General features: G+C 33.8%; 1 protein-coding gene across 8 annotated transcripts in view; it reads right to left on the bottom strand.

Moving 5' to 3' along the window:
- LOC105234203 (fasciclin-2) overlaps nucleotides 1-25,724 on the bottom strand; it is a 265,932-nt gene that overhangs the window by 44,806 nt on the left and 195,402 nt on the right. For 4 of the 8 annotated variants that reach the window (XM_049455950.1, XM_049455952.1, XM_049455953.1 and 1 more), the window contains exons 3-4: nucleotides 13,311-13,485; nucleotides 11,699-11,752 (exon numbers count right to left, since the gene is read on the bottom strand). In XM_049455950.1, the coding sequence (XP_049311907.1) occupies nucleotides 11,699-11,752; nucleotides 13,311-13,485 (229 nt within the window). The remainder of the gene's footprint in view (nucleotides 1-11,698; nucleotides 11,753-13,310; nucleotides 13,486-25,724) is intronic. The other 4 variants (XM_049455951.1, XM_049455954.1, XM_049455957.1 and 1 more) reach the window with 1 other exon arrangement.

Here is a 25,724-nt window from a genome sequence, read left to right as displayed (position 1 = left end):
ACTATTGTATACTATTGGACCGAATCGAACAGCCCACGTCCAGCACGCAGTGAAGAAAATATATCAGCCTAAGCTGAGAGTATACACGAAGATCTCAGAGAGTCTATTCGCATTTTACGATCGAGATCTTAAATCGAAAGCATATAAAATAGAGTTTGTGCAAGAACTGAGGTCGCTCGTAATTCTTTGGGTCCATCGTTTCGCTCAATGCCTCTTGAAAACTTCCAAGAAGATCCAACGTTTTCGATCCAACGTTTTCGAGCCTGAAGAGATTCAAGAGCTGCCATCTATTCCAGAAAAAGGAATGGTTTTATGTGATTTGTTGGCCGGTAGAATCAAAAATGATATTTGCGAGAAAGTAACCGTCAATGGCGACCATTATCGATGATAGCAGCTTATTTGATACCTGAAATTGAAGCTCGTGATCTAAACGACATTTGGTTTCAACAAAACGGTGAAACTTGCCTCCCATCGCATCAATCAATGAATTTATTGTGAGAACTCTTCGGTAAGCAGATAATTTCACATTTTGGGCCGGTCGATTGGCTAGCAGAAACGTGTGATATCACAACGTTAGATTTTTTATGTGGGGATATGTAAAGTCTAATGTCTGTGAGGACATTTCCGTTTCAATTGAGGTCTTAGGACAAAACTCACGCGAGTGATTCACCAGTTATCAGTCGAAAGGTAAAAAAACTAAGAAAGCTGAAAACAAGAATTAAGCTTAAAATTAAATAAGCTGTCAAAAAATTTGCAACTTTTCTATGAAATGTTTTTTCTCTTCAAAATAGCTCAATTTGTCGCCAGATCAATTGCCATTAGCAAGACAATCGAATGCATCAAAAAATCACAGATCTGTAAAAACTCTCCACTCAGCAGCCAATGTCACTCATTTCGCATTCCATTTGGCCAGTCCTACTAATTTAGCTCAATTATGCACACACGCCTTTGCATAGGCAACAGTGACTGTTTTAGTAATTACTATTTGGTCTATTTCCAGGGGCAACCAAATAAGCAACCGATACCACGCAATACATTGGAATGTGCGGGAGTGTGCGTTGCATGTAAAAAGTGCGGTTGATTGTGCAACTTTGTGGCATAAATCAAATGAGGCTGTGAGAATTGCAATTATAAATGCAGCCAAGCATATGAATGCGTCCAAAGTTATGCTACCATCAGCTAGTATGTGTACATTTTTAATTTAACGCATTATTGCTTACGCAGAATGGCCGAGCTGACAGACGGACAGTTCAACAGCAGCAAGAACAGCCGCACTTCTAGTTGTACATGCGAGTCTTCGACGCAGGAGGTAAAATTAATTATACTTAAACGCACCTAAAGGTATGCTAGGTGTATTGCTAGAGTGTATTGAGTGCGCTTTGTTTATTGTGCGCGCATGTGTGTGTGTATATGTGCTTACATTGGTATTGATGTGGTCAGACTGCTGAAATGACAAAGGCTGGGTCGTAGCTTACCTCCCCTCAAAGCGGCGCTGGTAAAGTAGCAACGTGTTGTGCTGACTGCGGAGAGTCTGCCGGGTGCGTGTTTGTTGTTGTTACCACAGTGGCTTTGTTTGGTGCCGCATGTACAGCGTTTCCTGTTTTGTTGTTGCTGTAGCAATTGCAGTTTGTCGATTTGAGTTTCGGCATTTTTTCGTGCCAACAAAGGCAACAAAACGGCAACACAGTGACTATGGCTGTGGCTGTGGCAGGCAGTCAGTCAGTCACCCAGCCAGCTTGGCAGTGTGTTAGCCCGTCAGACCTGCTGAGGCTTCATCGAAATGCACAGCTGCTGTTGGTTTTCGCAATTGCTGCCGCAACCGCAAGTAAGTAACAGCCAACAGCAAATGCAATAACAACAACAACAAACACAACAAGTGAGGCACTTGTAGCAATATCAACTACCAAATCGACAACACAAATAAACCAATGGCTTCAGTTGCACATTGCGTTAACGCTGCATTTCCCAGCACAGTCTCGTAGTTTTTCATGCATTTTGCCCCTATATGCACTGCTACCATTATTGTTGTTGTTGGCCGGTTAGTCATTCAACCAATCATACAGTCGCTCGGTAAGTCAGTCAGCGCGCCAGTCGACCATTCCCGTGGCCAAAGCAGGCTTTTGCAAAGCGCACATATGTTCGCCGCCATGCTAGGACCAGAGTCAGCGCTTGCAACAGCAGCTGTGGTTGTGTTGATGGCGGTGGTAACTGCTGTTGTTGCTGTTGTATGGCATCTAAAATGCTCTTGTGCAGAAAATTGAAAAATGTTTTCGACTAAACGCAGTGAAGCTGAAGTTGAAGCTGTTATTTGGTCGCAGCGTTAGTGGTGAGTGAAGATAAAAAACAACAACAACAAGTTGACAACAACAATAAGCTGCCGTAAGCGTAACTATTGTAGCGGTAATGAATGAATAAACTGTTTATTTGAACCTTGCAGGGTGAGATATTCTGAAAACAGAAGAACTTTATTTCGGAATAGAGGTATTAGTGGACCATATAGTGTTCGAGAAGACAAAATGAGTTAAACATTATAATTACGTCTGTGATGAAATGAGACCGCGTAAATGTAGAGATCACTCTCCATCAGCAGAGAGACACGCGTAATTGGGTTGGTTCCAAAAGCTCTATATATAAGCTCCCTTTCCAGGTAAACAAATTTGTGTTAAGCTTTTAATGAGGCTTCTAAGAAATTACAAGAATATTTCAAAGCTTTTTAAAAGCTTTTAGGATTTTAAGAGCTTTTAGGCTTCTAATTTCATATCATATCATATAAAAATAAAATTGTGCTCAAGAGCTTTTAGAAAGTAATAGCAACTCCCTGGGAGCTTTTATACTGTTTCGTTAAATGTCCTTAGACTATGTCTTATTTGTTACAAAGAACATTGAAGCAATATAGCAGAGCTTTTTGAGAGCTTTTATGCATTTAATTTAATATTTAGAAAACAGAACTTTCCTCAAGAGCTTTCAGAAGGCAATATTAAAGACCTGAGCGCTTTTATACTTTCCTGTAAAATTTTCTTCTTTTATATCGAGGATAGCGTATTTAGACAGGAAAAGTATAAACTTTTGAATTATACTGTTTTTTCTTGATCTGTATCATAATGTTCAGATTATCTTCAGATAAGCTTCGATGTTATAACTCGAAATCTCCTAAAAGTATACTTCAAAAGGCAAAATATCGTTTTCCTTCAGTTTTTTTTTCTTATCTAACGGTGGTGGTTGGAATTACAATTTGAAAATGTATATATCAATTATTTTCTTTAGAGTATATTCTCCGAAAAGTATACTTAAAATGTTTTACTGCTTTTAGTTTTCATGAGAAAGTACCTTTAGTGGTTGAATATGAAGCAGAAATTATTATTATTTCTTAAATTATATTCTTATTACCTTTATTACGGATTTTTTTGGAATTCATAATGCTATAAGTAGAATTTCTCAATAATGGCTTATTATCCTAAAAGTATACCTCAAAAGGGAAAGCAAATTTTCTTTTCAAGATTATGGAGTTCGCGTATTACAATATGAAAATATAAAGAAGTATTAGAGTATATTCACCAAATACCCCAAATATCTTACTGTTTTTATTTTTCATGTAAAATAGTCTTTAGGAACTGAATGAAAAGCAGAATTTTATTTTTAAAAATAATATTCTTATTTTTACTATTAGTACAAATGTCACCAGAATCCCAAAAACTAGAACTACAAACTTCGCTAAAAATTTGTGAAAAAGAATATTTCTCGGGACTACTATAATCTCCTAAAAGTATGCTTCCAAGGTAAAAAAAAAATATTTTTTCTACATATGTTACCAGAAACCACAAATAATCTCATAAAAGTACACTTCAAAAGGAAAAATATTAAATTCTCTTAAAGGTATGCCTCGAAAGGAAAAAAAAATATTTTTGTTTTGAAAGCATGCCTGCAGTTTTGGGGTTAGAATCTCGAAAAACAGTTATAATATCAAGCAATTATTTTTATTGAATTATAGTTTCTAGAGTAAAATGTCTTGATAGAATGCGGTTCAGGAGTTTTGGGGTATATAGGCTATTTTTCCATTGCCTAATCGTCTAAAAGTATGCGTCACATGAAAAGACACTTTTCATTCCATATTACATATTACTTTTAGTACTCCGAACTTGATTAGAAAGTTATGGTCTCAAAGTGGAAATAGGCTTCAAAAGCATATTTACCCACAAAGAAAACTTATTGTAAATAGAAAGAAAATGTCGACTATTTGAATTGAGGCCTATAGAATAAAATATTAAAATATGCTAACATAGCTTTTAATTTCCATTTTCAAGATTCGCAAATTCGCTAGCAACTGTATTAGTATGACTTAGTCTCAATTTAATGCACCCAAAGCTTTTCAACTCAGTCTTCACATGTCGGTTGAAGTGCAACACAACGCAAACATTTAATTTTTTTCTCTAACCTTCAATGACTGTTTTTATTTTCGTAGCTTTCATTAACAAAAGTCTAAGCGGTGTTTCGCAATCTCTTAATGCAGTGTAATTTCAACAGCTTTGCTCACTGTTAGCTAGCTGCTGTTGCAACATGCTGCATGTGAGTTCAGCACAGTTTGTGTGTGTGCGTCTACTTGTTCGGCTGCTTAGCTACAGCATTGACGGTAATGCCACTTTTGTGCTGAGCAAACTTGTATTGGCGTTTAGTTGAGTGTGTGCAAAGTGAAATTGCAATGTTGTGCATCAGCCGTTTCGGCTGCACCCCCAGCAAAATGAAAAGGCTAAATAAATTGGTGGAATGTGCGCGGTTTGCAATTTTCAAAATTCACCCACATTCGCCGCCCCGCGTGTGTGTTAGCCATGTAGACGCGCTACTATCAGTTGCGCGCGCTGGTCAAGCTTTTTCAAGCACTCTTGTCGGTTGCAAGTTGATTTTTGTTGGGAGTTTATTTGCCGAAATTGTTCAATAAAAGTTAATTGTGTGTTTTAATGCCGAAACAAGAATGAAAAATGCTTGAAAATGTGCTTAGTGTGCGCATATGTAGCATAGTTTTGGGCACATTTGCTTGGTTCGAACGCGAATTTGTAATTTGTAGTCTGCTATTAGGCGCATTTTCGTTTTATTTTTTGATTTTGCATTATTGGTGTGCTTTGGTTGTGAATCCAGCGGAGTTCAGCGCAAATTAAATTAAGGCTGTTGTTACTAAATGGGCGCCTAAAATATGGCTGGGTCTGTAATGCGCTGTTCTAAGCACTTTTTGTTGGAAATATTTCGGCATTCGTGTATTCAGGTCAGTGCAGCTCAGTTGGGAGCGCTGAACTAAATCCGCACTAAATCAGATTTATGACGGAAAGCGTGGCAATGTGTGCGTGAAGTAGTTGGTGAGCAACATTGTTTGTAACGCTATTGAATTTTTAACTGTAGAAACATTTGTAGGGCTTTACATTTGCACACATACTTACATATGTAAAAATTAAAATTAGACTATATTAGATTAGCAAGTTTTGCTTTAACTACATTAAATTTTAAATTGATTTTGAGCGTAAATTGAATTTAAGGTAATTTTTTTTGTAGAAGAGTTGCCAGCTGTTATTAGCAGATTAAATAGGTTGAAATAAACGACATTCGGCAAGGCATAAAAATCGTTACACCCAATAAATTTTAAGTACTCTATATTTGAAATTATTTTGTGAGTAGTGTTGCCAACAGTTTAAAACCTTAATTAAAAAACAAAATTTCTACAATGAAGATAAGAAATGGGGAAAAATTATTTTTCATAAGATTAGCATTTTAAAAAGTGTATCAAGCTGATGACGTCTGAGCATATTTTTTGGAAGGGTTACCACTTACTTTTTGGTTTGACATCAATTTTGGAAGGGTTGCCACACATTTTTTATTCAACTGAATTCATAAAATTGACTTACGACAAATCTTTGAAACTATAGGGGTTAGAAAATAATTTTATTAGTGTTGCCACCTGTTTTTCTCTGTCAAATAAACTGATTAAATTAATATAAGACTGCAATATGTAAATACAGCTGAAGGACTTTAAGAAAGCTTAAAGTAAAAAAAATGAATTTTTGGTTTGTCATAAATTTGATAAGGGTTGCCACACATTTTTGTTCAATAGAATTATTAAAATTAATATTATTGATGGACTGTAAGAAAGCTTAATGAAAAAAAATGAATTTTTGGTTTGTCATAAATTTGACAAGGGTTGCCACATGTTTTTGTTCAATAGAATTATTAAAAATAATAAAATGTGACAACAAAGCTTTGAAACTGTATGGGTTAGAAAAAAACTTCGTAAAAAATAGTTTTTTTTTAACGTTGCCAGCTGTTTCTTGTTGTCAAATAAACTGATGAAAGTTTAAAATAAAATTTTTTGGAGCGTTGCCACATGTTTTTTATTCAAATTAATTGATAATCTATTTCTCATAATATATTGGAATATTAGTAATCAACTGAAGATATTTATTATACAGTTAAAATAATTTTAGACCCGGTCTGGTAACTCTTTTTTATAAAATTAAACAAAATATAAATTAAAATGTTTACACTATGCAATTTGGCCGGCATGAATTTAAGAAAAATTGCGCGGTGAACTTATTTTGTAGAAAGATTGCTTGCTATTTAAAACTTTTGTCAAAATTTGTGAGCGAAATTTGAAATTTAAAATAATTGACACTGAATGTTTGTTTTTCTATACACTTATTTACTGCTTATATTAAATTAAAGTGTAAATATTTAATTTCATTACAAATACAGTTTCTGTGTGTCTTTTTAATAATTCAGTATCTAAATAATACAATTTAACAAATACTATTTGTATTCAAATTAGCTGTAATTTAAATTGCCAGTATTTCGGCAATTTCAATTTCCCGAAAAATACACGCTTGAAAGGGCAAAGCGCATGAAGTAAGCTGCTAAGCATGCTGAGCTACAAACAATTTACTAAATTTAGGCAATTTGCATATTTTAATTGCAATTTTTCTACAAATACGTTTATTCCTGCTTTGTAGTTACATAATTGCACTAAGTGCGAAATTATGCCATTATATAATAATCGAATTTTGGCAAACAGCCAGCGAGTTGTTATTTGTTGTAAGCTTTTAAAGGGTGCATTGAATAGCACATTTATGGCTTTGAACGATTTGCTCATTGCATGAAAGCAAACAGTTATTTATCATAACGGTTGCATATATAGCAATATATTCAGCTAATTTAACGCACTAAATTAAACAAAATTGAATTAAAACTAATTATATTGAATATTATGAGCACTTTATTGAACATAATAGTCGCTTAAGGCATTTTTTTAAAGTGTCTAAATTTTATGGCATAAATCGTTTTCCGAAAATGAAAGTGTAGCAAAAATAAATATTATATATAATATACATATGTATGCATAAAGCATAAATCAAAATTGTTCAAAAATACTCTTAAAATTGCTTAGTTACAGAGAGAGAGAGAGAGTGGAGAGAGTTACGCAAGCTAGAACTGGTTTCGTCGTTAAGAACATACAATCCTCCGGATGACAGTCAACGCTTTTAACTACAGCAGAAAGCGCTTACATAACCTAAACTTTGTTTCAAACACACTCCTTTTGCTTGAACTCTTGCTGCTAACTGTGAATACTAACTAAACTTGAGCGAGTTATAATTAGCTCTTATAACAAATGCTCGCAACAATGCTTTAATGTAACCGAAACGGTGCAGCGATTTTTATCACCTAAAGGTCTGTACTACCTGTATTCCATGCCACTTGGAAAATATTTTGTACCACAAAGTTGCCTTTAGGAAATGTGTTGAAAATAACAATTTATAAATCGGACTTTAGTGAGAAGGTTGAAGAAGTTCTACAAAACGAGACTGATACATAAGTCGTGTAAATATGTTCACAGACCAAAACAGTGACTAACCAAAAATCATAGAGCTTTAAAGTAACCAATCGTTATACTCGTAGTATACTTATATTACATAGACTGCTATATTTATTTCTGGACTAGGCAACACTAAGTGTTGCCAGGTGCAATCTGACATTTCCATTGGAAAGTTTGACATTTTTTAGCATAACATCACTCAGAACGTTTTGTCATTTAATCGTGAATTGTTTTATTTACAGGGAATTAAAAAATTCATCTCGGCCAAAAAATGGAATTAACTCGTGAACATTTTCGTGCGATCATTTTTCACAACTTTCGACATGGATTATCACGACAAGAGTGCATCGATGAACTAAAATCTTTGTATGGCTATGAAGCACCATCCTATAGCACTGTGAAAAACTGGTACAACGAATTCAATCGTGGCCGACGCTCGCTCAAAGACGAATTCCGTGAAGGTCGTCCAAAAACAGCCGTTGTGCCAGAAAACATCGATGCCGTACGTGAACTGATAATGCAAGACCGTCATATAACATACCTTCAGATAGAGGCATGCCTATGCATTTCTCCCACCAGCATACATTCGATATTGCATGAACACCTGGCTGTAAAAAAGGTTTGTTCTCGTTGGATCCCGCACAATTTGACAATCGCTCAAAAAAAGGCTCGTGTGGAGTGGTGTAAAGAAATGCTGAAAAAATACAATCGCGGTGCTTCAAAAGACGTTTATAAGATCGTCACAGGTGACGAATCATGGATCTATGCATATGAGCTCGAAACAAAACAGCAATCGACCGTGTGGGTCTTCCAAGACGAGCCAAATCCAACGAAAGTTGTTCGTGGAAGAAGCAGTTCGAAGCAAATGGTCGCCTGTTTCTTCGGCAAAACTGGTCATGTGGCGACTGTTCCGCTTGAGCAACATAAGATGGTCAATTCTGAGTGGTACACCACCATTTGTTTGCCTGAAGTCTTCGGAGCAATTCGAAAAACGAACAAGAGAAGACGAATCATTGTGCACCATGACAATGCAAGCTCTCACACATCGGCTCAAACCAGCGCCTTTTTGACCGGCCAACACGTCGAATTGATGGGTCATCCGCCGTACAGCCCTGACTTGGCACCCAATGACTTCTTTTTATTCCCACACATCAAGAAAATAATGCGTGGTCAACGATTTTCGTCGCCAGAAGATGCTGTTGAAGCATTCAAAAACCATGTTTTGGAGGTGTCTCAATCGGAGTGGAAAAAGTGCTTCGAAAATTGGTTTGAGCGCATGCAAAAGTGTATAAATCTTGATGGAGAATATTTTGAAAAACAATAAAACCATTTTCGTTGATAAATATTCCTATTTTCATTATTAGACCAGAAATATATAAAGCAGCCATCGTATTTATTAACTTTAAACTGACTTACTGGAAGATGGCATGAAAGTAAGAGCGACCATAACAATTAGTAGGCTCAAAATAATGTTTGTCCTCTGTTTATGACTTCCGCTTTCAGCGAGTATTTAGTTTGGTTTAGTTAGGTTGATTTAACCTGATTTCATATTTGATTATGGTTTATTTACATTTTCTGTATTCGAAATCTTCTCTGATCAGAAAAAAGAGCGACAGGTCTAGTAATATTTTCACATTTGGTAAGGAATAATGATACTGAAATGATGAGAATCAGTTTGTTTAGCTTTGTTTTTGTTTCATAATTAAGTTAGGTTACGTGAAGCTAGTCTGGTAGGCCAATGAGCCATGCATAGACTAGTTTGGTACTTTGCGATACCAGATGGAGTTCAGTTACCAAGTTCAAGTGGTCAACCTTTATAATGCCTGTACTAGACGCTAATTTCAACAGATACTGTGACCTTACTATCGATACCTATCCAGTGTATCTTACTGTGGGGACCTCAGCTGCTTACAGCGTAGTCTTGTCAATGCAGGACCAGTGCACAAGATATGCTCCATTGTTTCCCTGGTGCCTTGCTCTAGACATGTCCTGCAGTCTCCTCAATCTTTCAGTTTCATACTGCGGGCGTGTGTCATACTTACTGAGCGATACGTTTACATTAATGATTTTTAGTTCATTAATGATGCTTTACTTTAGAAGTTTTTTAGACACTTTAGGTATAATATTTCTTTACAGTTGTAAATGCACAAATTGTATTCTTTCTTTTGATATTCTTTACTCATTATTCTATTTGCATAAAAATTATGTTAGAATATGTCATAAATGGTAAATATTTCATATTTTTTTTTTTTATAAATAATGTAAAATGTGACTTAACGCTAAGAAAAGCATAAGTTAAGTAATATTTTTGAAATTCATATTTTTGGCTGACTAAATTCAAGGAATTTTGGTTTTTTTTGTAAAAAGCAAATACTTAGTTTTTTTTTTTAAATTTTGTTAGCCTTATAGCTATATATTTTCATAAACATAGAGATTGAGTTAGAATATAAACTAAAATGCAATGCACAACGAAGCAAATGTAAACATAAAAATTAAGAAATGAAATTTTAGTTAATTTAATGCAAATTTTGGCAAACATTTCATTATAAAATTTTCACTTAATAAATAAATGCTTATATGCATATAAGTCAAATTACTTATGATGCTTAGAAATGTTTGACATTCGCATATGTAGTGTTAGTAAACTAATTCCACTGTGAATGTATTCGCCAAGGAGATTATCGCATAACTGTTGTAAGTGAATTGGAAATGAATTTGGCGAGCATGAATGAAAGACGAGGCACAAATGGCGAGTGATTGCGGTGAGCAGGAGCGAGTAGTACTTGTATGGCTAAATACGCACTTACGGGATTATAATTAATTATTATTTTACTTGGAATGTACTTAATATGATAGTGAAATGTGTAAAGGTATTAATGTTGAGTAGAGTTGAGTTTGAAGAAGTTAAGTATGCTAAAATTATTATGGGAATGCTTAGTTGAATGGAAAATGTAAATAATAATAAAATTTAGGCGCTAAAGCGACCAGAAAATTTTTTTGGTAATTAATTTTTTAAATACTGTTAATTAAAGGAGCTACCTACTTGAAATGAAAGCACATAAATTTTATGTTTTTTGTGATAGATCGTTTTTTAATAGACTGAAATATATTTCGAAATAATGTGAAATAAAAAATTTAGTTTTGTAAAAAGTTGGTAAGGTAACAGTAGTTCAAACAACATGAAAAATTATGTTTAATATATATATGTTTGTCATAAAAATGCATAAAAACATATAAAACAAAAATCAACAATAAAAAAACGGTAAATTTTAGTTTGTAACTCAAAATAAACATAAAGAGAATGTCACGTGCAAATCTAACGTGGTAACCATTACTAAAAATGCAACACAGCGTTGCTTTTACATTACGCTAGGCACTACAGTTATATTTTTTTTTAGTTACACTGACGCTAGACTACGCATTTTAACGCATATATGCTTGTTATACTTGCTTTTGTCGCTAGTCTACAACATTAATGAAGTCGTAAACTGTCTACAACGATAATTAGCTAAATTGGATAAATTTTTCGCAACATGTCATGTTAATGGCGTGCAAGCCAACAGAGTCGCATTAGTGGTTTGTGTGCGCGCTAAGAAAATGGAATTAGGGGCATGCCTCAGGTGACGGGTGCCGCTAAATATGGAAAACTATTTTATTTTATTTCGCAAAAAGTTGAGTTTGCTTATCGTCGAGTGAGAGTTAAGGTATGAAACTAAGTTGCTTGCTTCAAAAGGTGATACTGTAACAATAACAAAAAGAACTAAACATGACTCATACGTTTTAGGCACACAAACGTTAGCGTAAGGCGCACAATTTGCGGAGCGAAAGAGATAGTGAGTGTTGTACACTTACACAGCGGGTAATCTACGTCCTTTGGAATCATACAGTGGATAATAGTATTTGTTCCTAAATTTATAAAAAGATTGTAATAAGAGAATAAATAAATTAATAGCGCAAATTAAATATACAGAAATATAGATATATATTTTTTATATAAATAAAATGTGTGCTTATTTTGTATGCCTATCAAAAATTTTATAAATAATATTTAAGCTTAAATAATTTTTTTTTTTATAAAAAGCGGGTACTTTGTATTGCAGTAATTAAAATAAATTATGGTTAAGAAAAAGCGGTAAGAAAATAAACAAGTAGTTGTTGGAAGATTTGGAAAAAGTTTTAATAGTATATGCTATTATAAGTAGCCTAAAGATATTTTTTTATTAATGCGGAAAATATTTTATTTAAAAAAACTTATTTATTTAATGTTTTTAATGTTATTAATTGCATAATTGTGAAAAAAGGCAAAATCATGGATTTTTTTTCAGAATACTAGGGTAACAAATAAGTTATCAGCTTGGTGGAAAAGTTGACTATTCTCCTAGAATAATGTTCTTATTTATAAAATAATTAAAAATTGGTCAAATAATATTTTTTGTAGTATACAAGGGTAACAAAAAAGTTCTCGGCTTGGTGAAAAAGTTGAATATTTGCGTAGAATAATGTTTTTATTTAACAAACTATTACTTGTATTAACGCTAAATATTTGTTTTTTTTTTTAAATACTAGGGTAGCAAATAAGTTATCAGCTTTACGGAAAAGTTGAATATTTGCGTAGAATAATGTTTTTATTTAACAAACTATTACTTGTATTAACGCTAAATATTCGCGAAGTATATGTATGTTTTTTGTAAAATACTAGGGTGGCAAATAAGTTATTGGCTTGCTGGAAAAGTTGAATATTCTTCTAGAATAATGTTCTTATTCATAAAATAGTTAAAAATTTAGGACATAATATTTTTTTTTAGTATACAAGGGTAGCAAAGAAGTTCTCGGCTTGGTGAAAAACTTGAATATACTTTTAGAATAATATTCTTACTTGTAAAATCCCTAACTTAGCACGAAATAATTGTTTGAAGGATACTAGGGTGGCAAATAAGTTATCAGTTAGGTAAAAAAATTAATGTTCTGGTAGATTTTATGGATAATTTAAAATACTCCATTTTTTCTGGTTTAATACTTATTTTTTGGTTAATAGTGAGGCGTTTTTTTACTGTCATCTTAAGAACAAAACTTTATCTCAGTAAAACCTCAAATACATACAAGTTACAAGCTGAATATTTGCACCTAAAGTATGCCTTGAAACAATTTAATTTTTTTATATTTAATAGTTTTGTTTTTAGAAAAAGATTTATAATACTTATATGTATATATCTAGAACAGTTATTAGATCACTAGTTAATTACTTTTTAGTTTTTATTTTACAATATTTACAGGTCCGCATTTTACAAAATTTATTTAAAGGAAAGTTACATACGTGAAATATTTAAAGGGCTTTTTGTAATGGATTTTATATCCTACACTAGTATACATTTTTAAAATAATTCGTTGCAAATATTTTTTTACAATATATAAATATGATTTTATAAAATACGAAAAATTATTATTCAATTTGTTTTGTACTTACGGTTTCGGCAGTATAGTATTGTTCAAATTGTCCTTCCATTGCAGATCAGATACCAAATTCGGATCGGGCACTATGGGTTTGCAGGTTAAAATCAGTGATTTACCAACTGGTTTGCGTTGCACGCCTTGCATGGGGAAAATCTCCAATTTTGGTTCGATTTCAGCTAATGTGAGATCTGGAATGGAAGATGAGTAGGTAATTAGTAAAGAGTTTGTTTGTTTCAAAGGGTGATATCATACGAAATTTAATAAAATTGTAAATATTAATATATATAAAATGACATTTCTCCTCGAAATATTTTTAATTTAATTCTTTAAACCTTTTATTATTATTTTTTCTCCATATGCAATGAAATATGCACACCCATCAGGTTGCAGTCAATAACTTTTCGCCACATTCGTTATTATTTATTGCGCCATTTCATGGCATAACGATTATCACTCACATGAAAACCACTTACTCGACCCATCAATTCAAACATCGCGTTATAAAATATTTTTTATTTATTTTATTGTTTTACCACACCACCAACCGACAGCAGCAAGTGCCCCCCTAAGCGACCCCCTATTGACTGAACATGTGTGCCGCGTTTCCAAAGCTTCGCATGCAGCAGACAAAAAATAATTAATATATATGTCATACATGTATGTAACATATTGTATGTATGTATATTGGTGTATATTTGTGTATGAATTCCTTGCAGCAGACAGCGCCAGCAAATCGATTGCTTAATCACAATTAAAATTAGGCTGCGCACAGAAGCGCCAAAAGCGCCAACGCTGCTGTTATTTGAAACTGTCAGTGCTGCTCGAATGCAATAAGAACTTCTAAAGGCATATGTGCCGTGTAGAGTCAGCTTAAATGCCAGCAGCTGTCAAAATTGCGTTGAGGCGTGCGAAGTTTGTTCCAAAACTATGTTTGCACCATTTTTGAAATATTATTGAATGCATGTTTTTGTGTTTTACACAAAAATTTTTGAGGTTTCATTTGACTTGTGAAAATGCAAGCACATGTGGTTCAAATATATATGGACCAACGAATATTTTTACGCCTATTTTCCGCTTTTAACATTCCGGAACATTTTTACGACCGCTGGAATGTTTCAGTGAACTTGAATGGCTGCAGTGGAACCCACCCAGCTGTCGGTTTGTGGGTGTTATGGGAAAATCACTTAATAGTGAACAAAGGAGAAGTAATAAAATGAATTTTTGAACAATCTTATACATTGCATTTCTATTTACAGTGTGTTGCAGGAAAGCTACAGTCAGACATAACCTCAAAATAAGAAATTAAAATGTTTTACTAAATCAGGTTATAGAAGTACATGCTTGTAAGTATGGTATATATGAAACTTTTTCTCAAATCGTTTCTAAAATGTGTTACAAAATATTTCTTTCTATACATAATCTGTAAAAATATTTCTAGAATTTTAGTTGACAACCCTATGCTAAACCGTTTTTCCTCAGCATAAATCGGAAAAATTAAGAAATATTTCGCATTAGATACAAATCGATGTAAAAAATGGGCTCAGAGTCCTTACGTTCATATTTCACCACCATAATTTTGTACGCTTTTTAAGTGCCGCTAATAATAAATTTTTACTTAATCTTTATTGCATAATCATACAAATTAATTAATTCTACAAAAGAAGAAATACTGTTTAAAACTAACAAATTTATTTATTGAAAATAACTTTTTCACGAAATCTTTAAGTCACAATAGAAAATTTCATATACTCCTTTAAACCAGAAATTTTTATCGATAAATATAATATTAATCGATTTTTCAACATTTTTTTAATCAAAAACTTTTTGTGTGAAATCTCTAGCTCACATTAGAAAATTTATATTTTTACTTTAAACGATAAATATTTATCGATAAATACACTATTAATCGATTGTGTATATGTATATTTTTTATCTAAGATATTTCTTATGACATAGTTAGCTCACATAAGAACGTTTAAACGATAAATGTTTATCGATAAATATAAAATTAATCGATTTACATATTTTTTTGTCGAAAATATTTTTATAAAACCTCTCACCCTCACAATAAAAGATATCAAATATTAGTTTAGACGTTATATTATTACATAATATTAATCGATTTTAAATATTTTTTTTTTATCAAAAATATTATCTAAATATTTATCGGTATATATAATATTAATCGATGTATATATTTTGCATATAAACTATTTTTTATGAAATCTTATGTGAGCTAATCACATTAGAAATATTAGTTTAGACGAGAAATTTTTATCGATAAATATAATATTAATCGATTTTTCAATATTTTTTTATCAAAAATATTTTTATAAAACCTCTCACTCTCACATTCAAAGATATCAAATATTAGTTTAAACAATATATTATTACATAATATCAATAGATTTTTCAATATTTTTTTTTATCAAAAATAATTTTCTATGAAATCTTTATCGCATAGTTTTTTTAAATGTTTACTTTAAACGAAAAATATTTATCGATAGATATAATATTAATCGATTTGTATATTTTTTATCTAAATATTTTTATTAAATCTTGAGCTCATTGTAGAAAATATCAAATACATTATACATATGTATATCTGAAACATGCTAATGTATCGCTGCTTTTACTGTAACTTCACATATTTACAAATAATGCTAAAAGCAGAACTTGCGTGCTGCGCTTAACATGTGTCCATTGTGGCAACAACAGTCGAACGCCGATGCGTAAATGACATATTTGACAGCTGCTTGCGGCTTGACTGCCAAGTTGACGGGCGCAAACGGCTCGAATTCATGCGCAACGGTAGTATCTGCATAAATGCTTACACATCCATATATTCAACACATTTCTGTTTTTTTGTTCCACCATCTGTTTGATACTCCATTCTTATTCATTGTTTTATTTTTTCATTTTCCATTCATAATTGTTTTGATTAATTTTTCAACGCCTTTAATAATTTGTTTACTTTTCACACACTGCATTATTAGCGCTTGAACTCACACCCACACATACAGTTACTTATTAAATTTACAGTGTTGCAATTTGACGCCCGCTGACGTTTGTTTGACGTACGGCAGCGCTATAGCCTTGCGCGTACTCGTTGCAGCTGTCAGTTGTTGCTGTCAAAATGGCAACAATATGCCAGTGAACTGTGCTTGCTGCTAGGCATATCATCGTATCATGCTGTAAGGGCGAATTGCATAATTAATATTCGTTGGCTAATTGATAACTGTATTTTCGGGACATGCGAAAGATATAAAACAGAGCGCTGAAATTTGTGCTGGTCATTTAATAACGTATAACTTAACTCTGCTCAAGCATCGCTACTGGTATTTAGCCTTTCTTATGTTTTTCAAAGTTGTTGTAAAAATAAATAATATGCGGCGCGCGTCTCGATGACGCGTTGGCACTTATTATCCTTTGCTAAACAATTTATTCAGCAATAAACAGTTTAACTTTACGACGAAAGTTTCGCACATAAACTTTGACAGTTTTGCTAAATTATCGTTAGATATTTATAAATTCACTGCAAATGTCATAAACAACAGCTGACGTTTGACAAATGGCTTAGCTGTTTGCTTTCTTTGGAATTGAAACTTCCTAAGAAGGAGATGCAAATTTAGAGTTTTCACAAGTAGTAAGGGAAAATGTCAAAGTCTCTAATAGTCGGAATAAAATAACTATGATTTGGGCTAGTTTTTATTTTTGATATTTAAAATACTGGTCAGGAATATTAAAATATAAGATTAGGTGTCAAATTCTGTACTAGTTGTAATGTTTGTTGGTAGGTTGGTTGAAAAGCGAGGTGCAGGACCGCCACCTTGCAGCCGGCCGATCTGAGACCATCATTATGCTTATTACGCTCCTTGCTGGTAAGCACATTAAGCCACATCCAGCAATTGAAAGGATTAGGTAAATCATACTCTCTTTCTATCCCAGCTGCCCAATGTCTCTTAGGTTGGAGCATTTGAAACGGTGGGGTATATCCCGCCTCATCCAGTTTCACATCATCTTTCGCCATGCTTTGCATTCCAACGAATCTCCTTTTCCAATTTTCTGAAGGTGGAGTAGATCCCTACAATATTACTAGAAGCTTTTTATATATTCCACCATCAGCACTACTCTCACCCGTCCCAGCTGTTGACGGCCAACTCGTCTATCTTTTGGTTTCCTTCTATTGTTATATGACTAGGTACCTAGATGATATAACCTACTGTCTATTTGTTGCCTGCTTTTTAATTTAAAGTATTGGAGCTTTAACTGCCACTAGGCTTTCCACCAGTAGGCGTATGGACTTAAAATACAAGGCAGAGAGGTCTGCGAGACTAAATTGTGGTTATTTAGTTTGAAACTACTTTCTGCGTGTGGATTACTACAGAAGAATGCCGCTCTGGTACTATTTCACACTTTGATGAAGCGGTGAATATGAAAATTAAGACGATGGAAGTGCCGACCACCGAACCATTGATCTAAGACCGTAAGCATTACCTAATACTTCGCAAGAATATGTCGTAAGATATCGAGAATAACCTTAATCCTCAACAAGCTTACCCGTTGCACCTGTTCCTTAACACCTTTTCCTCCCATATATATATATATTATCACACTATATGTTAGTTAGAGACGAATGACACATCTGTTTTATCATCTGTCCAACGGCAGTGAGAACGGGCTAGATTAGTGAAGAGATTAAATGTAATCTAATCACTTACAATTTTTGGATGGAGCATAGTATAAGAAGAGCTATGTTAGATTTAGATACTTGCTTCGAATTCGTTGACTGTGGTGTAAAAGCATATATGTGATCTATACACTCCGGTGTCTTTTTCGGTTACAATAAGAACATTCTTGATCAATCTTGTGTCTTTTTCTGAAGTAAGAAATCTGCGCTACATTTTTAGGAGCTGTATCATAGTCAATATTTCAAGCTATTCACTTTGAAATCTGTCTGGACATGTTACATAACTTTGTCTTAATCAAAATAGACACATATACCTAATCCCTTCTGTTCAATAATTTATAGACCCAGTAATAGTAAGAGGTCAATTCCACAAGACACATGCGGCGTGGTGCAATAAATCCTCAATCTACATATCAAAATTTAATCAAGTGAAATTTACGATACAAAGCAAATTGCAACTCTCCAGACAGCTTGTCTAATTTGACATTTAGACGCACGCAAATTGGGCAACACTATTACACCGCTGAGAGTTGTGAGTAAACAATAAAATACAATTTTGTTGGCAAGCATTGTGGCAAAATAAGCAGCTAGTGGCGGAAATAAACACGGAAAGTATAGAACAAGAACTTGCTAATAAAAACCTAAGCAAAAGCGCAGTGCTGCGAGTAGAAAGAACGGCGAAGAGTTGTCTTTGGATTGATAAGCGTTGCTAGGCTGTGGGTAGCATAGTATACGCTGTCTAAGAAGGCACGTTGCCAGTATATTGGCGATAAAGTGGGTGGCGCTCATAAAACTATAACACAAATTGTGCGTGTGTGCAACATTTTGCGACAATACAATACGTTTTATAGCTGAGCGGTAGCACACAAAAAAATCGTCTAGTGTCTCGTTACTTTTGCCTTTGACCTTAATGTAATGCTTGCTACTTTTATTTCCACTTTTCGTTTTTCCAACAGCCAAACCGCTGTCGCTGTGGCAAGCTTATTACCACATTATGTCGCCAATCGCATTGTTGTGTGCGCTATAAAAACACTAGTGGCGAGCTTTTCATTGCCGCAAAGGCGCAGTGCAAAATGGAATGCACAGAAAATGCCAAATTCGAATGGCAGACGGAACTGAAAGTAAGCGAAGACAGCAGCATATCTACATAAAAACAATAATGCTGGCACAATGACATTGGTAATGGCGACAAATGCGTTGACAGCATGCTGTCGCCGCGACAACTATGTATGCTGTAAGTTGGGCGCAGACAAAACCGTTAACAGACTGTCAAAATGCAACACTGCGCCGGGAGAGTGTGCGAAAGTGCATGCAGCGGCGCACCATAAAAGCAAAAACAATGTAAATAAACTTACTTGGCTTAATTAAATGAAATTTTCGTTGCAAATAAAATTGTGCAGAAAAAAATGAACATAAACACAATGCAGGCATAATGCAACTTTGTACGGTAAATAAATGTTTTTGTTTTGCGCTTTTCGATAAACACAAAGTAAGGCAGTAGAAAATAAAGCAAGTAACATGTAAAAGTTTTAAAACGTGAACTTGCAGGGTTGCATGCGCGCACAAATGAGCGGCAAAAGTTGCGGCGCAGCGAAAGCGCGCGCGCACTGCTTGCCAACACTATTAAATCACGCCATAAGTAAGCTTTTACGTGCCGCAAAAAACAAAAAAAAAAACAAAAACAATTCAGGCACAACAAAGTTGCAAGCGTGCGTGTGTATGCGTGTGGCGGTACAAAGAAGTAGTCGCATTAATTTCAGCTTTAATAAATTTCACCACAATGCAAAAAAAAGTTTGGCAGAAAATAGTAAAAAAAAATATGTAAAAAGAAATAATGTTAACTTCGGTTGCAACGAAGATATAATACCATGCACATATAAAAAAAAATCTATACAAGAACTTGATTATGATCGGCCAGTTTGTATGGTAGCTATATGCTAAAGTGGTCTTATCTGAGCAATTTCTTCGAAGATTATGGCGTTCACTTGGATAATGATCCATACCAAATTTCGTTAAATAATTTTGTAAAATAGAAAAGTTTTCCAAACAAGGACATGATTACGATAATTCAGCTTGTAGGACAGCTCTATGCTATAGTGGTCCGATGTCAGTGGTTTCGACAAATGCGCAATTTATTAGGGAGAGGAGGACAGAAACGACTCATTTCTATACTTTTTTATCTTTATATATAAAAATCTTCTGACCGTGTGTTTGCATTTGAACTGCTCCTAAACGGATGGACCGATTTTGATGAAATTTTGTGTGTATGTTCAAGGAGATTCGAGAATGGTTTAGATTTACAATTTGGTCCACTGGAAAATGTTTTTTAAATTATTTTTTCATTTTTAATCAATTGTTAATTTTGGAATGTTTGACCGATAGATGGCGCTACCATCGCAGTATACAATATTCAAACCTTAAATTGGCGTAAACGTGCATTAAGCAAAACGATGCCAAAGTAAAAGGCGACATCTGTGGATCAAGTTTTTATATTGTGGACAGAATTGTTCGTTCTTAAGTAATAAATTGGGTGATTCAATACATCTATGGGTAGCTATAACATTTTTTTCATACCTGCTAACTATTGGAGGGGGTATCTTGACAGGCAATTTAAAATTGCAAAAGGTCTGGCATAAAAAAATAGCGGCATAACTGAAGTGTTGATAAAAAATTTGAGATATACAGAAATCTTTTCGAAGCATTGCACAGAGCAATGCAATATTTAAACGGGAACGATGAATACATATGTATATGCGTACAATTTCAAACTGATCCTTCCTGAAAAATAGAAAATTGCTAAATATTGGAATGGTAGAATAGAACTGCAATCAAATACACAATGCAATGAATTAAAACTGGCTCATTTATCATTCGATGAATAATATACTACGGGCATCCCAAAAGACTGATGCCATAACCTTGCCAGCCGATTTTTTTGTCTTTCCACGCTTGAGAACCGTTTCTTAATATGCAGTCCACCAGGCTGACAATCGATTGGACTCTATTGATTTCACTGAAGCACAGCCCAAATTCAATAGTATTTTTACCCCAAAAACCAATTCTTTCTTAACGCACGAAATGCTTTTTGATTCATTTTTGTTGCTTCATCAAAAATGCGATTATTCCTTAACTAATACTTATAATCTAACTAATAGAAATCATATAGATGGTATTAGTAGTACTATCTATGTATCAGCCACAGTAAAACGTAAGCGGGTCCTCTAGTAGTATACATTTCCCTGTGATTATTAGAAAGTAGCTAGCAAACTCACTACATCCCGTTCAGGGTATAAAACTGATAATAAAAAAAAACGTGGTCAAAATAAACTAAAATAATATAAAGTGGCAGCAAAGTAGTAACAAACGAGCCAGAGTTTAAGTTTAATATGCAGCGCATGCTGCGGGGCAGCAAAAGGCCAACGCGAGGCAAACATTGTCGGCCGACGTTGATGCGCGGCGCACAGACTGTGGGGTCAAACTTCATAAATTGCAGGCCGTGCTACTGTACGCTATTCTTCTTCTTCTTTTATTTTAGATTTTTACACGCCACTATTACGCGGCCGCAAGCAGCGCTTGTTGGCAGCTTTTGTGGCTGCATTTCGTTTTTGTGCCGCGCCGCGTCGCTGATGCGCCTTATTGCCGTTAGTTGCTCACATACTTATATGAAATTTTTTTGCGCTGCTTTTTGCACATAAAATTTTTAAATGTTTTTTTTTTCATGAAATTTCAAATAAGCTTGCTGCCAGCAGCGCTGGCAAACACTGACTATTGCAATGTGGTTTTCAAGCTGTGTGCAATTACTCCATTTCTTCTACTTTTTGCGCCATTTTATTTTTTTTTTATGTGGCAGCTTTTTCAAATGCACTTTGCTGCCTTTTATTTCAATGTCTGGATTAAACTGTGTTCTGCACGTCATAATTTAACCGTTATATGCAGCAAATTTGCGGTGCATGTGTGGTTTTTAGCGAGCGCTTTTTATTTTCGGTGAAAACTAGAAAGTGCACGAGCATTTACATTTGTACATAGGTCAGTGGCTTTGCAGACTTCTCTTTTAGTAAAAAAATAGAATAATAATAGTAATAATTTAAGCGGCTTAATTTGATAAGCGCGTGCAAATATGCAGTGAGAGTTTGTGGCGGAAGTTAGTGCAGGCATTTGTATGTCAGCTGTAATTATTTAGATAAAGCTCGAGAGTGAAAATTTAAAATTTGGTTGAAAATATATTTGCCGTCATGTATATGATTTAGTTTTTAAAAGTATAAAGTATAATTTTGAAAAGCATTAAATATATTATAAATCTATTATTTAATAAATTATAAAAATTATGAGAAATATGTATTTTTAATATTTTTTAATTATTATTTATATTAAATTATTTAAGCATAATTTGTTATATTTGAAATTAAAAGAAATTAAAAGAGTTCGAACTTTTTTTAATTTGTTGCACGGTGTATTTAGTTTTGGTTGCCAATGTAGTAATATTTTATGTATTTGCGGGCTAAAATATTGATACAATTTACAACCTGAAAAAAATTATTTTATAGAAACCTAATTTTATGGCAACCCTTTACGTGTGTATATATTTTAACAAACATTTTGTGGAGCTTGGTTTGCCATTATTTAGTACATGTGTTTAATCCAACTGTTTATGTCTGTTATTATTTTTTTAATAGGTGGCAACCACATTTATAATATTTTTATATTGACTATTCTAAATTTTTACGTTGTTAATACGTGATCTTTTAAAAAAATTTTAATATTAAATTTTTATAATTGTAATAAAAGATGGTAACCCTATCGCGTTCTTTGAAAAAAATTTTAATATTAAATTTTTATAATTGTAATAAAAGATGGCAACCCTGTCGCGATCTTTTAAAAAAAAAATTTATATTAAATTTTTATAATTATAATAAAAGATGGCAACCCTATTCAAATTTAAGAGGCATGTCTTTGCAACCTTCTAAACTCCTAAAATACTTCATCTTTTAAAAGAGAAAGAATCAGGAAAAATGTCGTACAAGACTTAAGCCCAGAAGCAGTGAAGTTGTTGACTACAATGACACCTGAGTACGTACTCACCATCAATAATTGACTACTGACAAGTTAGTAGAATTATATTACCCTCAAAGAGTAAATCATCAAAATAGGAACTTTGTTAGTTGTTGAAAAGCCTCTTTGAATACTATGACAGACGGTAATCCGCTTTAAGCCAACTAAAAACCGGTGATAATGTGTTGTGCTAAAGTGGTTCCAAGAATTTGCGGGTTTCAAAAAATCGATGTTTTTATTGTATTATTAAACTCTACAAAATTTTTAGAATATTGTCCAAGTTGACACGACTAATAGTTTCGCAGATACAGCCTTGAGATTTTGTGCGCTCGAGGCTAGCTAGGCTAAGTGCGCTGTCTTTAAACGCGTTTTTCTCGAAACTATGTTTTGTCGGTTGTCAAGATTTTGCCAAGATTTCTCAAGAACTACTCAACCGGTCTCTATGAAATAGAGATCTTTGAGATATAATTCTTAAAGACTTGGACGAAAGATTTTTTTCGATTACAGCTATTTGAGAAAAACATTTTTTTGTAAAAAAGTCTGCCAAAAATCTGATTTTCAGTTTTTTCCTTTGTCTAAGTTCTAACTAAAACACTAGTCCAGTCATTTAAGCTTAAATTAGGTAAGAATCTCGGAATTCGATATACCCATTTATATGTCTGTAAATACTTGTATATCGACACCCTAGGTATACCCTACCATATGTAGGTTTTGAGACAACTTTAGGGTGTCAATATACAAGTATTTACAGACATATAAATGGGTATATCGAATTCCGAGGTGAACTTACTATAATGACTGGACTACATATGTTTTGCTCTTTAGATGATCCTGTAAGGAGTTATTCTGCCAATGCGGGCGTATCTTTTTTCCGAGGGGTCACCGGAAATGGCCGAGAGCAAAATATTTTTTTTTTTCTAAAAAATACAGAATATCTTTGTTAATAGTGTATGTTTGTAACAATAAAAAATTCTAATGAAATATTTAATTTTTTATAAGAGAAAATTTTTTTTTGAAAAAATGCTTTTTTTTTACAAGAAGTAACCCATGTAATCCCTAAAGTCAAGTAAATGGATATATCTATCTATCGTCAAGTATTACCTTGTTTTTTTGTCTACTTTCCAACTGAGCACTTTTGAATTCGTCTTTGTCAAAACTGCCATAAATTCACTCGCGCAAATAACTACCTTCTTTTGAGCCATATTTCACAGTCTTCCCTTGTACTAACATAACCTCGCTATATATAGTACACTATTATATTTACAGTTACTCAAACTGCAGAAAAATCGTCGAAAATAACCCGTCAAAGTAAAAATGTAATAAATTATCAACTAGCTATTGCTTTTCTAATTACGCTGCGCGCGCGTTTATCATTGACTTGTCAAAGCGTTGCCAGAAAAACAAAAAGTGAGCTGCCAAGTGGAAGTAGAAAATAATAGTTTTGAAAAAATCGTGTCGGCGAACTGGGCAAACTTTTAGACGAGCATGCGTCACAGCGGCAACAGCTCGCGTTGAAGGGACGACGACCAACAGTAGCGCTGGCTTTAGCGAGTAAAAGCTTGCCGTGACAGCCGAACTGCCATAAATTAGAAACGTGCGCAGCTGCGCTCTCATTTAGCTTTGAACTTGAATTTGGGTCATGGGAACGAAATTAGAAGCTACAAAAAGGAATTAAGCGAATAAAAAGCGTTAAAAGAAAGCGAAAATTTGAAAGCGGCGAGCAAATGTAGCGTGATGAGAAGTTGGAAAATTGTTGATGCGCTGAGACTATGTGCTTCGCAGCGAGCGTTTGAGTGTGTTGGCGCCGTTTTAAACACTTCATCAGCGGCTCAAAAGGCATAACTAACGCGCAGTTGTCCATAGAACTGTTTAAAGAACTGTTTAAAGAATACGAAAGTAATCTCCAAAGAACGCTTTTTTATGCTCATTTCATTTTTTTTTTAATATTAATTAAAAATGTGTTCGTTATGTTTGTAAGGCAATGACAAGCCTCCCTTATTTACCGCAATTAAGCAGCTAGTCTTTAAATGTTAATTATTTTCATGCTAAGCTGGCGTCCGGTCACACAATATAATTCAATAATTCATTATAAAAAAAAGTTCCGCCTTTGCTGCGTCGCTACGGAAGTTGGAAAAAATTGTTTTTGAAATAAATTTCTTTAAGCAAAGCATCATAAAGTTTTAAGCGCCTGTAATAAGTTGAGAGTGCCACACTCAGCGCTGGCACTTCACTATCGTGCCTGCCTGCCTTTGCGCGCGTATGTGTGGGTGAAAATTTTCACTATCGGGCTTTTGTTGTTGTTGTTGTTGCAAACTTTATGGATTAGAGTTTGCGCCAACTGCAGTACTTTCAATTTTTGCTTTGCCATCAGGCTTCTCTATGCTTCCTTCCTTCGCCCCTTTTTTTGCTGCATGCTGACTTTTTTATGAGTGTGCGCTTTGTTAAAAAAAAAAAATGTTGAAAAATAATCTGAAAAATCGTAAAGTGCCATCTCGGTAGTGGCCTTTGAGTTTTATTTGCCGCCGTGAATATTTCTATAAAGGGTGCTATTGTTAGAGCAAGGTAAACATAATCAAGTTTTAACACATAATTAAATTATTTTAACATTTTTATAAAAAAAGTGTAGTCTACTAAAGATCTATATTAAGACGTCATCTTTTAATAAAAAGAACCACTTATATATTCCAA

This window comes from Bactrocera dorsalis, chromosome 4, assembly GCF_023373825.1.
Source record: "Bactrocera dorsalis isolate Fly_Bdor chromosome 4, ASM2337382v1, whole genome shotgun sequence".
Classification (NCBI taxonomy): domain Eukaryota; kingdom Metazoa; phylum Arthropoda; class Insecta; order Diptera; family Tephritidae; genus Bactrocera; species Bactrocera dorsalis.
Note: the sequence above shows the minus strand (reverse complement) of the source record. Positions and strands in the feature narration are given on the sequence as shown.